Source organism: Lissotriton vulgaris, chromosome 12 (assembly GCF_964263255.1).
Source record: "Lissotriton vulgaris chromosome 12, aLisVul1.2, whole genome shotgun sequence".
NCBI classification, from domain to species: domain Eukaryota; kingdom Metazoa; phylum Chordata; class Amphibia; order Caudata; family Salamandridae; genus Lissotriton; species Lissotriton vulgaris.
This window is the reverse complement of record NC_141700.1, coordinates 662,985,468-663,001,874: the sequence shown is the minus strand read 5'-3', so window position 1 is coordinate 663,001,874 and position 16,407 is coordinate 662,985,468. Positions and strand designations below refer to the sequence as shown.

The following is a 16,407-nucleotide window of genomic DNA, read 5'->3' as shown; positions in this document are numbered from 1 at the left end:
TTCGTAAATCTGGACGTTTTTTTCACGCAAGGAAGGATATATCTTCGTCGATGCAGCACGTTCATTGAATTTTGTTTGGATGGACGTTTTTTTAAAGAAACATGAGGAAACTACCTTTGAATACAATTTAGTAAACTTTTAATCAGGTTTTTATTGTAAGCGCTTGAAATGTGATATGCGGTGTAGTCACACTGCCATTGGAGCGTAGCAAGCTTAGGACACCACGGAACAAGTTATTTAGGCCAGAGAACAGGATTCTGGGAACCGTAGTATTTTAGGTGATGCTCTGTAGGCTCAGGTGTGAACAATCCCATGGAAAGGGTGGGTGGATATAATGAGAGAGGGCGGGTGATGCCGGCTAAAGGAAAGGGAGTGGTTACTGGATGGGGCAGATCCTGTGGAAAGATTAGAGATGTGAGGATGTCATCGTTTTAGCAGGTACGCATGGATGAAAAATGGGAAAATCGGAAATGTAGTCACAGTTGGGAAGGGAGAAAGTGTCACGAAGTTAGGAGAGGGGACTAGGGTGAAGTAGGGGTTGGAGAAAGTTAATGTAATGGAATTAGAAGGTATGGGACGAAGGTGAAGGGTTAAGAACAGTTACGTACACGTGATTGCCTCAGAACGATCACGACTGAGCCTAGAATGAATGCTAGCTATGAACAAATACACATATCACTAGCGTTGTGTTTAAATAATGATCAAAATGTTAAGTCGAGCATTTACAGAAAACGTTTGTTTATGTTATTTCTAGTTTCCCCTGACGAAGGACCCTGGGGGGTCCGAAATGCATTGGGCTATGAATAAACTGCTACATGACAGAAGAGAAGCATGGTGTCTTTTGTGCGTATTCATGAAGAGGGGCGTGAACAGCCCACTTGAATATGAGAAACTATGAAAATATGGCATTTTACCTTGCGTGATGTCGAGATGGATAAAAAAGCGTAAACAATTGAAAATGGCACATTTGAGAAATAGAAGGAATTTAAAGAAGAAGAAGAAGTAAAACATTGAAATGATAGGTTGCAACTGCATTCTAAGAAGAGGCTGTCGACACGGTTTCTTGGGGCGAAGGAGCCCTGAAATTTTGTTGTTCTAGCTATCTATCTACCTATCTATCCACACACACATATATATGTTCACTCTTCAGTTATATTGGTTCTGACTTGCCATTGAAAAGGCCATTTCTTTTTCTTTTCTTGATAATGCTGATGCAGTTCAATGAACCTGCACAAAACATTCCACAAAAAGTTCATCTGATTCAGGATGAACAATTGAATGGCCAGAGTAAGGTCAGCACACTCCTGATAAAAATTACAAGGAGGTGTCCAAAAAATCTTTAGTCGTCTTTAAACGGGTGCTCAGTAAAGGGAGGGCAAAGAATACCCCAAAGCTTCTACTACAGTAGAATGCACACCCAACCATAACATCAGAGGGTCTTTATTGTCCGTAAAGACAAATCTTCTTTTATTCCCAAGTTCTCTCATGGAGCATGTTCTACCCAGCCAATGCACGTCTCGTCACCGGGCAGTGACCCAATGACTTTGCCAGGGCTGAAGACGGCTGGAATGCCAGAAACCGGTCTTCGGAAGCTTGTTTCCGGTCCAGGGAAGGTATGGCTGGGCAGTTCGGGCTGGACTGTTCCCATGAGGCACAGGGTCAGACTGATTTGCATATAGCCATGTCTGAACTGGGGTGGCAGAGTGGGCTAAAGAACGGTGATGGATTAAACCCTGATCTTTTGACTGGGTGTGAGTGTTTGATTGGTTCAGATGCTCCGTCCATTCCCACCCCCTTTTGTACCGCTTTTTGCCAGGGCTAGACAAATTGTATACAAATATACAATAAGCCTATTTGGAATGAGCAATCCTATGGGTATAAGTAGTAACCTTCATCTTAAGGCGTGAAGTGAATAAAACCAAGGAGTCGTCCTCCGTAGTGTTCTATAAAAGTATAAAAAATACAGTGACAGTGTATGTGATAAACTGTAGTGAGCGTAGGCATATACAGAGGTTGTTTTGAATAAGCAAGACTCCCATTTGTTAAACTAATTACAGTAACATTGATGTGACAAAGTATCATAGGCATTAGAGAAGCAAAGTAACATTCGAAGCAATACGAACAGTCTATACTGTGCAAAGGAGCCCGAAACAAGTAATACTTTAATAATACTGGGAAACTGACCGACCAGGTCTACTAAACTCGATTGGACCACCATAAAGTGATAATAGCACGTACGACAAAGATAATGACAGCAGTCTCATCCCATTTTTATGGCCAATCTACCCTAATCAGGGTCATGAGATCGGCACAGGATACGGTGGCCATGAATATTGGGTATATAAAAAGCACCCAAACATTTGGAGATTCTAAGAAACGTTACTATTGTGGTGAGAGTGCAAATTGCTAAACTAGACTTATTCCAAAATGGTTTGGTCCAGTACACGTTGTGAACGCAAAATTCACACTGTGAGCATAAAACTTATAATATATCATGCTAAACCCTTTAATAAAGGGAACTATTCTGTGCTCCCTTTTATTACAGCAAATCAAATGTTGCTCAGCAAAAAGTACTTTCTAAAAACTGGTTGTAAAACAAGTCAGCCTGTGCAATGGCATGCACGACATAAGCTCCAAAATATCAAATAAAAGATGGAAACTTTAAGAATAGAAAAAGGTGAGGAGAATGTAACTTGCAGCCAATATTGTGGTACAGCTAAGGGATAAGTACTAACAGTGAGAATGGCATCCAGTCTTGTGTCTAAGTGAGGAGGTATCATGTGTGTCAGCTTGCAGCATTGGCGCCATGTTGGCTGTTAATAAATCAAATATCAGTGAAGTAAAAAGAGGACTAAATATGTGATGTGTTCGTATCAACGGAATGTGGAGGCACTATTTTGTAATGGAGTATAGTAGGTAAATCTGTAACTCCAAGATGGCGTGTAAGAGAGGAGTTAATGAAAGGAAAAGGCATGGCAAATTAAACACTGTAATGAATTATAACATAATTGTACAAATGAGCAAGGTAGCAAGAGTAAAATTGTAATGATCAAGACTGGACAGGTCATATCTAGGTTGCTACGTTAGTCACAGGTTGGATCCTTATCCGCCTTTGGGGTTTTGATCAATTGAAATGTGCATGAAGCATACAAAAAGGAAATTTCAGAAAACAGTCCTTTGTGCCTAATAAAACAATAGTGTATAGTATGAACAGGAAGGCTGTAATGTCTTACCTGATAGATAATATCAAGGAAACAATTAAGAAACGTACCTAGATCTAAATAGACATATCAAGAACATACTAACCCTCGAATCAGCCCATAAAAAGGTTGGCATATGAGAAGGCAAATCTGGAACCTACTGCAGTCCCATGAAGTAGATGAAAACACTCTATTAAATAGAAATGTGTTGTTGTATGGGATGACCCTGGCAATCTCTAGCAACATGTTGGTTTATTTGCTAAAATGTGCTGATTGTTTGTTAAGAAAGCATATTGGCATCTTTGCTAATATTTGCTGATTGTTAAGAAAGCATATTGGCATCTTTGCTAATATTTGCTGATTGTTAAGAAAGCATATTGCATCTTTGCTAATATTTGCTGATTGTTAAGAAAGCATATTGCATCTTTGCTAATATTTGCTGATTGTTAAGAAAGCATATTGCATCTATGCTAATATTTGCTGATTGTTAAGAAAGCATATTGGCATCTTTGCTAACATTTGCTGATTGTTAAGAAAGCATATTGGCATCTTTGCTAATATTTGCTGATTGTTAAGAAAGCATATTGCATCTTTGCTAATATTTGCTGATTGTTAAGAAAGCATATTGGCATCTTTGCTAATATTTGCTGATTGTTAAGAAAGCATATTGCATTTTTGCTAATATTTGCTGATTGTTAAGAAAGCATATTGGCATCTTTGCTAACATTTGCTGATTGTTAAGAAAGCATATTGCATCTTTGCTAATATTTGCTGATTGTTAAGAAAGCATATTGGCATCTTTGCTAATATTTGCTGATTGTTAAGAAAGCATATTGGCATCTTTGCTAATATTTGCTGATTGTTAAGAAAGCATATTGCATCTTTGCTAATATTTGCTGATTGTTAAGAAAGCATATTGGCATCTTTGCTAATATTTGCTGATTGTTAAGAAAGCATATTGGCATCTTTGCTAACATTTGCTGATTGTTAAGTACGCAGATTGGCATCTTTGCTAACCTTTGCTGATTGTTTGTTAAGAAAGCATCTCCCAACTCTCTATTGGTGTGTAATGGTGTGCATACAGCACTACTACTTCAAATGTGACTAATGTCATTCCTTCTTCCCATGTCAAATCACAAATCATGCTAAGTATATGTAGTGCATTATAAATGTAGGATGGCAAGCTTACAACAAATGGTCTTAAAAAGATATCCACGTATCCAGAAAGCTTTTTTGTTGGTGCAAGAATTCTCAAAATAACCTTCCTGGTGGAAAGGGTGCTTTCTTATGTATTTTGGGTAATGTTTTAAGGTATAGAAACCCATGCTTATCAGCCTTCAAGTACATGTATTCCATGTCTTTCAGAAGTCACAGGCTGTGCCATTGCTTCAATTTCATATTGATTTCTCTGACACTACTATAGATAAGGGTGTTGTCTGGCCTGACGTAGCATGCCTGTTAGGTTCGGCATGGCAGGTTTCGTGCAGATTATCCAAGTGGCTCCAAAAAACGGAGAGGGTATCAAAAAGGTACAGTCCCATTTTAACCCCCTTAGCATTTTTTGCTCTCTGATACAGAAAAAAAGGGAAGAGAATAACATCAAACTTGGCATAAAAGTAGAACTATACTCAAGAAAGTGGCTTTTCTTGGTTTGCTTTAAATCCATTACGAAGTTTTAAGAAATTTGTGTTTTTTTGTCTGTTATTTTTTTTACTGGGCTTGAAGAGGTTACAACATAGAGCTATCTGGATCTTTAATTAACAGATCTTTCACAGATTTGCAAATCACAAAGGATTCACAAGTCTCTATAAAAATAGCAAAGGAGCCCTTATGGAAAAAGGAGCTTTTTCTTCTGTCATCCATTGCGAATTCACAAATCTGGCTCGCAAATCGCAAATCCTCCACATGATGTACTGAGCATCTTGTCTGGAGAAATAAAAACAAAAAGGGGATAATGTCCGAGTGAGAGTAACCGAGCACTACAGCTGTACTTGGCCAATGGATCAAACATTAAACTAACTAAATACACAAGCCCAATTATTAAAGATTGCGTCTTGGAATCGAGATTCTTTGAATCTGATGTGGGGCAGTGTCACCTGCTCAGTAGCCAATCATCCTAATCCTTTCTTTAAATTTTGATCAGTTGCACCTCCTCTTCATTACAACACCTACAAGTTGACTGTATCATATTATATATCATACCGCATATTTCTAGAATTATTTTTTTTCTTTTCATTTGAACAAAGAACCACATACAAAGTCACAGTTCTGGGTTCTGTTGAACAAAAAAAAGTGGCAAACCCAAATATGGATTATTTGTTGAAAGGCCACCCCTCTGAAATTTTACCACCTAATTTATGCAGTGGGATCATGTTTTGAGAAGAGTCGGTGAATTAGATGCATTTGGTGACTCTACTATAATTATGGCCTCTAGGCACTCATTGCACATCTGCCAGGGACTTATTTGCTCACCTACATTGGTGACCTTCTTTTATGGGGTACTCATGCAAAAGCAGCTACCCTTTCAATTATTCACAGCTATCCCTGCTCACAAGTATTGTTCTTACTATAAACATACTGCATGAGTTGGTTACCAAATGCACCGGCTAACAACACACAAAGAGGACAATTTAGTGACATTGTTATGATATCTAAACTTTTGCCACTGCAGAGAGCTTTAGGACATCTCACCTTTGTCCATTGGTTCCAGCGTGGATCATAACGGTACAGCATATTTGAAGCAGCATCTCCACCATTGTCACGTGAAAAACTTCCACCTGCAACAAAGATGAAGTCGCCCAACACAGTGACACAGTGATGACTCCTCCTGGCTGGCAGCTGGGTTTCAGACACCCATGTTCCCCTCCTAGCGTCCAAGAAGCAGGCAGCATCACTCAGCTCAAGACACCTTTCTGAAACCTCTCCTCCTACAAAGAGCAGCCTATTTCCATTGGCACGGAGGGCGCTTCGCCTGTTTTGGAGCACAGGCTGGGCACTGATGCTGTTGTGATAGTGGATGGCCTCGTCAATGAACATCTGGCACTCTTCTTGTTGGGGGAGGAGGGAACACACTGCGGGCTTAACCCGATTAAGCAGATCGCTCTTGGGTATCAAGGCAAAGCGAATGTTTTGTAAGACACTGCAGGCTTCTTTAGCTCTCTCTGGACAATGGGTCAGCCACTGCAAGGCAGCTTGTAACAGATCGTGCTCCAACTCCTGCTGGACATGGTCACTGTCGAGGTACAGGCAAAGCTTCTCAACATGAATGTTATGTAGGAAGTTGGGAGTAAAGGACAATGTTCCAAAGTTTTTCAAGATAAAGGAGTCGATATAAGAATCCAGGCGTTCCAGACTGTAAATTGAGGCCAGCTCTTGCAGGTATAGGTAGTTCTCTTCATTGAGCTCTTTCTCCAGGTACTCACAGCACAAGTCAACCACTTTCCAAATCTGGAGAAGGTGAGCGGTTTCCAGAATATAATCAATGTTGCCACCATCCAGCAAGAGCTCATTGCTGTACAGAAAGTCCAACACCGCTTTGAGTCCGATGGAGGACGTGCCAACCAGTTCCACTTCTTTCTGGTAGGTTTCCCTCATGCCAATTGTGAACATGGAGTGGAAATAATCGCTGCATATTGCCAAGATGTTCCGGTGTGCTGGAAATCTCTCATCTTCTGCTACCAACACAACGTCACAGAACAGACCCACCAGCCGTTGTTCGTTTAGGCCACGGAGAACCAGGTCAGAATGTTCAATCCACTTATAAGCCTGAAAAGAAAGTAGAAATGTAAGTGAAACACTGGTTCTTTGGCCTCATTGTCAATAGTTGCTATTGCCTGCACTTGTTTAACTGGGTGCATGCGTACCAAAGCCCTAGCTTCCAGGTCAGCAAGGTCACTCTACGGATCTATTCTCTTTCTAGTGAACTTCCTTGACCAACAAAATGGTGAGGAGAAGTAGAAAGTCTACATGAATTAGTACGACATAGGAGTCAGGAACCAAATACTTTACTAGTGCCTCTGGCCAGACTACAACTACAACAATAAAAAAAGAAATTACAACTAGAGGGAAAATAAGGAGGGTAACCGGTGGAGTTTGCAGATCTGATGACAACACTACCTGTGGTTCAAATGCATGGCGGTCTTTTAGCGACTCAAGCATGTTGCATTAGGCCAATGGTTTTTGGGAAATCTCAAATTAAAGTTTGTTTTGCTTACTAAATGAGTTTCGATCCAATTTGACGCATTTCAAATTGAGATCCCTGTATCTACAAAGAAGGGTTCCTCAATCGCTATTCCTTAAGGGCAACACATAATTTCAAGTGGATCCTCCCATGAGTCAAGGAAGACAGCCACCCACGCACTCATCACCAGCAGACTGGACTATGGAAACGCAGACTACGCCGGCATCAACGAGTCCCTACTCCGCAGACAATACAGAACACCGCCACCAGACTCTTCCTCGGCATCCCCCGACACGAACACATCAGTCAACACCTACGAAGTCTCCACTGGCTCCCGTGGAGAAAACAGTCACTTTCAAAATCCTCACTCATGCATACAAATGCCTACACAACAATAGACCCAAATACCTCAACGACAGAATCAACTTCCACCTACCCAAAAGAAACCTCCGATCTTCCAACCTCGCACTGGCTGAAACCAAGCCGCATCCACAGAACCAAAGCAAGCGGAAGATCCTTCTCTCACACTGGAGCCAAGACCTTTAACGAGCTACCGACAGACGTGCCCCCTCCCTGAACACCTTCACTAAGATCCTCAAGGCCTGGGCCTTCGGCTAAACAGATCTGTGGACCCACCCCACCCCCAGCGCCTTGAGGCCCCCATGGGTGAGTAGCTCGCTTACATTTCCCTGATTGATTGATCCATCTCTCCATCTCCATATTTCTATCTCCCCATCTCCCTCTCCACCCTCTCCCCATCTGTCTCTCCCCCATCTCCACCCTCTCCCCATCTCCCTTTCCACCCTCTCCCCATCTGTCTCTCCCTCATCTCCCCATTCCCTCATCCCATGAACTTCTCCCCATCTGTCACCCAATCTGTCACCGCATCTGTCACCCAATCTGTCACCCAATCTGTCACCCAATCTGTCACCCCATCTGTCACCCCATCTGTCACCCCATCTGTCACCCCATCTGTCACCCAATCTGTCACCCAATCTGTCTCCCCAATCTGTCTCCCCAATCTGTCTCCCTATTAGCTCCATTATACCTCCATTGTATCTATATTATATCTATATTATATCTATATTATATCTCCATTATACCTCCATTATACCTCCATTATACCTCCATTATACCTCCATTATACCTCCATTATACCTCCATTATACCTCCTTTATACCTCCTTTATACCTCCTTTATACTTCCTTTATACTTCCTTTATACTTCCTTTATATCTCCATTCCATCTTTATCCCATCTCCATCCCATCTCCATCCCATCTCCATCCCATCTCCATCCCCCATCTCCATCCCCCATCTCCATCCCCCATCTCCATCCCCATCTCCATCCCCCATCTCCATCCCCCATCTCCATCCCCCATCTCCATCCCCCATCTCCATCCCCCATCTCCATCCCCCATCTCCATCCCCATCCCCATCTCCATCCCCATCTTCATCCCCATCTCCATCCCAATCTCCATCCCAATCTCCAACCCATCTCCAGCTCCATCCCCAGCTCCATCCCATCACCATCCCAGCTCCATCCCATCTCCATCCCATCTCCATCCCATCTCCATCCCATCTCCATCCCATCCCCATCCCATCCCATCTCCATTCCATCCCATCTCCATCCCATCTCCATCCCATCCCACTCTTTCCATCTCCATCCCCCCATCTCCATCCCCCCATCTCATCCCCCATCTCAACCTTCATTTCCAGCCCCATCTCCATCCCCCCATCTCCATCCCCCATCTCCAGCTCCATCCCCAGCTCCATCCCATCACCATCCCAGCTCCATCCCAGCTCCATCCCATCTCCATCCCATCTCCATCCCATCTCCATCCCATCTCCATCCCATCTCCATCCCATCTCCATCCCATCCCCATCCCATCCCCATCCCATCTCCATTCCATCCCATCTCCATCCCATCCCATCTCCATCCCATCCCACTCTTTCCATCTCCATCCCCCCATCTCATCCCCCATCTCATCCTTCATTTCCAGCCCCATCTCCATCCCCCCATCTCCATCCCCCATCTCCAGCTCCCCATCTCCATCCCCCCATCTCCAGCTCCCCATCTCCATCCCCCCATCTCCAGCTCCCCATCTCCAGCTCCCCATCTCCAGCTCCCCATCTCCAGCTCCCCATCTCCAGCTCCCCATCTCCAGCTCCCCATCTCCAGCTTCCCATCTCCAGCTCCCCATCTTTCCATCCCATCTCCATCTCTCCATCCCCATCCCATCTTCATATTTCCATCCCATCTCCATCCCCATCCCATCTTCATCTTCCCATCCCATCTCCATCTCCCCATCTAAAATCCCATCTCCATCTCTCCATCCCATCTCCATCTTCACATCTCAATCCCATCTCCATCTCCACATCTCAATCCCATTTCCATCTCCCAATCTCCATCCCCCATCTCCATCTCTCCATCCAATCACCCCATCTCCATCTCTGCATTACATCTCCATCTCGCCATTCCATCTCCATCTATCCATCCCATCTCCCCATCTCCATTCCATCTCCATCTATCCATCCCATCTCCCCATCTCCATCCCATCACCATCTCTCTATCCCATCTCCATCCCATCGCCATCCCATCGCCATCCCATCGCCATCCCATCTCCATCCCATCCCATCGCCATCCCATCGCCATCCCATCTCCATCCCATCTCCATCCCATCTCCATCCCATCTCCATGTCTCCATCCCATCCCCATCTCTCCATCCCATCTCCCCCATCTGTCTCCCCCATCCCATCTGGCTCTCTCATCTCCACCCTCTTCCCCATCTCCCCATGTTATCTCCTTATTATCTGCCTTTTATCTCCCTATTAGCTCCATTATATGGCCATTTTGTCGCTGTTTTATTTCCATTATAGCTCCATTTTATCTCTGTTTTATCTCGGTTTTCGCTCCATTTTATCTGCGTTTTAGCTCCTTATTAGTTCCATTATACCTCCATTATACCTCCATTATACCTCCTGTATCTCTCCATTATACCTCCTGTATCTCTCCATTGTGTCTCCATTGTATCTCCATCCCATCTCATCCCATCTCTCCATCCCATCTCTCCATCCCATCTCCATGTCTCCATCCCATCCCCATCTCCATCTCTCCATCCCATCTCCATCTCTCCATCCCATCTCCATCTCTCCATCCCATCTTCATCTCCCCATCCCATCTCCATATCACCATCCCCCATCTCCATCTCTCCATTGGATCTCCCCATCTCCACCTCTCCATCCCATCTCCCCATCTTCATCTTTCCATCCCGTCTCCATCTTTCCATCCCCATCTCATCTCCATCTCCCCATCTACCATCCTATCTCTCCATACCATCTCCATCTCCACATCTCAACCCCATTTCCATCTCCCCATCTCCATCTCCCCATCTGTCTCCCCCATCCCATCGTTCCGTCTCCCCATCGGTCTCCCCCATCAGTCTCCCTCTCCCCAATCTCCCCATCTGTCTCCCCCATCTCCCCCTATTAGCTCCCTATAAGCTCCATTATAGCTCCATTTTATCTCCATTATAGCTCCACTTTATCTCCATTATACCTCCATTTTATCTCCATCCCATTTCCATCTCTCCATCCCATCTCATGCCTCTCCATCCCATTCCATCCCATCTCTCCATCCCATCTCTCCATATCATCGCTCCATCCCATCTCCCCATCCCATCTCCCCATCCCATCTCCCCATCTCCATCCCAACTCATCCCATCTCTCCATCCCATCTCTCCATCCCATCTCTCCATCCCATCTCTCCTTCCCATCTCCATCTCCCCATCTCCATCCCATCTCCATCTCTCCATCCCATTTCCCCATCTCCATCTCTGCATCCCATCTCCATCTCTCCATCCCATCTCCATCTCTCCATCCCATCTCCATCTCTCCATCCCATCTCCATCTCTCCATCCCATCTCCACATCTCAATCCCATCTCAACATCTCCATCCCATCTCCATCTCTTCATCCCATCTCCATCTCCCTATCTCCATCTCCCTATCTCCATCTCCCCATCTGTCTCCCCCATCCCATCTGTCTCTCCCATCTCCACCCTCTTCCCCATCTTCCCCTGTTATCTCCTTATTATCTGCCTTTTATCTCCCTATTAGCTCCATTATGTGTCCATTTTGTCGCTGTTTTATTTCCATTATAGCTCCATTTTATCTCTGTTTTATCTCTGTTTTCGCTCCATTTGATCTGCGTTTTAGCTCCCTATTAGTTCCATTATATCTCAATTATACCTCCATTATACCTCCATTATACCTCCTGTATCTCTCCATTATACCTCCTGTATCTCTCCATTGTGTCTCCATTGTATCTCCATCCCATCTCTCCATCCCATCTCCATGTCTCCATCCCATCCCCATCTCTCCAGCCCATCTCCATGTCTCCATCCCATCCCCATCTCTCCATCCCATCTCCCTCTCTCCATCCCATCTCCATCTCTCCATCCCATCTCCATCTCCCCATCCCATCTCCATATCTCCATCCCCCATCTCCATCTCTCCATTGGATCTCCCCATCTCCACCTCTCCATCCCATCTCCATCTTTCCATCCCCATCCCATCTCCATCTTCATCTTTCCATCCCATCTCCATCTCCCCAGATACCATCCCATCTCAATCTCTCCATCCCATCTCCAGCTCCACATCTCAATCCCATTTCCATCTCCCCCATCCCATCTTTCTGTCTCCCCATCTTTTTCCCCATCTGTCTCCCCCATCTATCTCCATTATATATCCATCCTATCTCCATCCCTCCATCCTATTTCCATCTCTCCATCCCATCTCCATCCCATTCCTATCTCCATCTCTCCAGCCCATCTCCCACCCATCTCCATCTCTCATCTCATCTCCATCTCCCCATCTCCATCTCCATCTCGCAATCCCATTTCCATCTCCCCATCTCCCCCATCTGTCTCCCATCTTTACACTCTGCCCCATCTCCCCATATTATCTTCCTATTAGCTCCATTATATCTTCGTTTCATCTGTTTTATCTCCATCCTATCTCCATCTCTCCATCCCATCTCCATCTCTCCATCCCATCTCAATCTCTCCAGCCCATCTCCATCTCTCCAGCCCATCTCCATCTCTCCAGCCTATGTCCAGCTCTCCAGCCCATCTCCATCTCTTCAGCCCATCTCCATCTCTCCAGCCCATCTCCAGCCCATCTCCATCTCTCCATCCTATCTCCATGTCTCCATCCCATTTCCATTTCCATTTCCATCTCCATCTCTCCATCCCATCTCTCCATCCTATCTCCATCCCATCTCCATCTCTCCATCCCCCATCTCCATCTCCCCATCCTATCTCCATATCTACATCCCCCATCTCCATCTCTCCATTGGATCTCCCCATCTCCACCTCTCCATCCCATCTCCCCATCTGAATCTCTCCATCCCCCTCCCATCTTCATCTTTCCATCCCATCTCCATCTTTCCTTTCTCATCCCATCTTCATCTTTCCATCCCATCTCCATTTCCCCATATACCATCCCATCTCAATCTCTCCATCCCATCTCCATCTCCACATCTCAATTCCATTTCCATCTCCCCATCTGTCTCCCCCATCCCATCTTTCTGTCTCCCCATCTGTTTCCCCATCATTCTCCCCATCTATTTCCATTATATCTCCATCCTATCTCCATTTCTCCATCCTATTTCCATCTCTCCATCCCATCTCCATCCCATTCCTATCTCCATCTCTCCAGCCCATCTCCCACCCATCTCCATCTCTCATCCCATCTCCATCTCCATCTCCCCATCTCCATCCCCGTCTCCATCTATCCATCCCATCTCCATCTCCACATCGCAATCCCATTTCCATCTCCTCATCTCCCCCATCTGTCTCCCATCTTCACACTCTGCCCCATCTCCCCATATTATCTCCCTTTCATCTCCCTATTAGCTCCATTATATCTCCGTTTCCTCTGTTTTATCTCCATTTTATCTCCATCCTATCTCCATCTCTCCATTCCATCCCTCCATTCCATCTCAATCTCTCCATTCCATCTCCATCTCTCCATTCCATCTCCATCCCATCTCCATCTCTCCATCCCATCTCCATCTCTCCAGCCCATCTCCAGCCCATCTCCATCTCTTCATCCTATCTCCATGTCTCCATCCCATTTCCATCTCCATCTCTCCATCCCATCTCCATCTCTCCAGCCCATCTCCATCTCTCCAGCCCATCTCCATCTCTCCAGCCCATCTCCATCTCTCCAGCCCATCTCCATCTCTCCAGCCCATCTCCATCTCTCCAGCCCATCTCCATCTCTCCAGCCCATCTCCATCTCTCCATGCCATCTCCATCTCTCCATGCCATCTCCATCTCTCCATGCCAGCCCATCTCCAGCCCATCTCCAGTCCATCTCCAGCCCATCTCCAGCCCATCTCCATCTCTCCATCCCATCTCCATGTCTCCATCCCATTTCCATCTCCATCTCTCCATCCCATCTCCATCTCTCCATCCCATCTCCATCTCTCCATCCCATCTCCATCTCTCCATCTCATCTCCATATCTCCATCCCCCATCTCTATCTCTCCATTGGATTTCCCCCATCTCCACCTCTCCATCCCATCTCCCCATCTGAATCTCTCCATCCCCCTCCCATCTTTATCTTTCCATCCCATCTCCATCTTTCCTTCCCCATCCCCTCTTCATCTTTCCATCCCATCTCCATCTCCCCATATACCATCCCATCTCAATCTCTCCATCCCATCTCCATCTCCACATCTCAATCCCATTTCCATCTCCCCATCTGTCTCCCCCATCTCATCTTTCTGTCTCCCCATCTGTTTCCCCATCTGTCTCCCCCATCTATCTCCATCCTATCTCCATCTCTCCATCCTATTTCCATCTCTCCATCCCATCTCCATCCCATTCCATTCCTATCTCCATCTCTCCAGCCCATCTCCCACCCATCCCCATCTCTCATCCCATCTCCATCTCCATCTCCATCTCCATCTCCATCTATCCATCCCATCTCCATCTCCACATCGCAATCCCATTTCCTCATCGCCCCCATCTGTCTCCCATCTTCACACTCTGCCCCATCTCCCCATATTATCTCCCTTTTACCTCCCTATTAGCTCCATTATATCTCCGTTTCATCTGTTTTATCTCCATTTTATCTCCATCCTATCTCCATCTCTCCATCCCATCTCCATCTCTCCAGCCCATCTCCTTCTCTCCATCCCATCTCCTTCTCTCCATCTCTCCAGCCCATCTCCATCTCTCTAGCCCATCTCCATCTCTCCAGCCCATCTCCATCTCTCCATGCCATCTCCATCCCTCCATGCCATCTCAATCTCTCCATGCCATCTCATTCCATCTCCATCCCATCTCCATCCCATCTCCAGCCCATCTCCAGCCCATCTCCATCTCTCTATCCTATCTTCATCTCTCCATCCCATCTCCATCCCACCTCCATCCCATCTCCATCTCCATCTCTCCATCCTATCTTCATCTCCATCCCATCCCCAGCCCATCTCCAGCCCATCTCCATCTCCCAGTCTCCATCCCCCCATCTCATCCCCCCCATCTCCATCAACATCTCTCCATCCCTGCATCTCCATCTCATCATCCCATCTCCATCTCTCCATCCCCATCCCATCCTCATCTTTCCATCGCATCTCCATCTCTCCATCGCCATCCCATCTCCATCTCTCCATCCCATCTCCATCTCCACATCTTAATCCTATTTCCATCTCCCCCATCTGTCTCCCCCATCCCATCTCTCTGTCTCCCCATCGGTCTCCCCCATATCCCCATCGGTCTCCCCCATCTCCCCATCTGTCTCCCCCATCTTCTCCTATTATCTCCCTGTTATCTCCCTATTAGCTCCATTATATCTCCATTATAGCTCCACTTTATCTCCATGTATCTCCATTATACCTCCTGTGTACCTCCGTTATATCTCCATCCCATCTCCATCTCTCCATCCCATCTCATGCCACCTTCATCCCACCTCGCCATCCCATCTCTCCATCCCATCTCCCCATCTCCATCCCATCTCTCCATCCCCCATCTCCATCGCTCCATCCCATCTCCCCATCTCTATCTCTGCATCCCATCTCCATCTCTCCATTCCATCTCCCCATCACCATCCCATCTCCATCCCTCCATCCTATCTCCACATCTCAATCCCATCTCCATCTCTTCATCCCATCTCCATCTTCCCATCTCTCCATCCCATCTCCATATCTCCATCTCCCCCATTTGTCTCCCCATCCCATCTGTCTCTACCATCTCCACCCTCTCCCCCATCTCCCCCTATTATCTCCCTTTTATCTTCCCATTAGCTCCATTATATCTCCATTATATCTCTGTTTCATCTGTTTTATCTCCATCATATCTCCATTTTATCTCCATTATGTCATTGTTTTATCTCCATTAGATCTACATTTGTGCTCCATTATATCTCCATTTTATCTCCGTTTTAGCTCCCTATTAGCTCCATTATATCTCCATTGTACCTCCATTATAGCTACATTATCTCTCCACTATACGTTATGTTATGTTATATGCATTTGTAGAGCGCTCGATTACCCTTGGGTGTCCTGGCACTTAGTATTGGCCTACCTGGAGAGCTGAATAGAATACTACTGTGAGAAAAGCCATGTTTTCACGCCCTTACTGAATATAAGGAGACTCAGAGTGGTTTTGAGGGAAAGGGGGAGCTCATTCCATGCCCTGGCGGCACAATGAGTAAAACTCCTACCTCCCCAACTTACTTTTTTAGCCATTGTGACATGCACTTGTTTAGCGCTGGTGGATCGTAACATTCTACTGGGGATGTACCAGTGAAAATTTTGCCTAAGAAACTTCGGTCCGATTCCATTGATGGCTTTGAATACTATACAAAGAGCCTTGAACTGGGCTCTCTGTTTTATTGGAAGCCAGTGTAGCTTCTTAAGCTCTCCTCTAACGGAGACAAATTTAGATATACCGGACAGTATCCCAGCCGCTGCATTTTGGACTAACTGCAGCCTATACAGATGTTGTTTTTGCTTGTTCAG

At 45.6% G+C, this 16,407-nt stretch overlaps 1 protein-coding gene across 2 annotated transcripts in view; it reads right to left on the bottom strand.

The window, feature by feature from the left end:
• The window catches only part of KLHL36 (kelch like family member 36), a 77,153-nt gene that overhangs the window by 12,353 nt on the left and 48,393 nt on the right, over positions 1-16,407 (bottom strand). For both annotated transcript variants that reach the window (XM_086945844.1, XM_086945845.1), the window contains one exon: positions 5,892-6,965. In XM_086945844.1, coding sequence (XP_086801970.1) covers positions 5,892-6,965 — 1,074 coding nt within the window. The remainder of the gene's footprint in view (positions 1-5,891; positions 6,966-16,407) is intronic.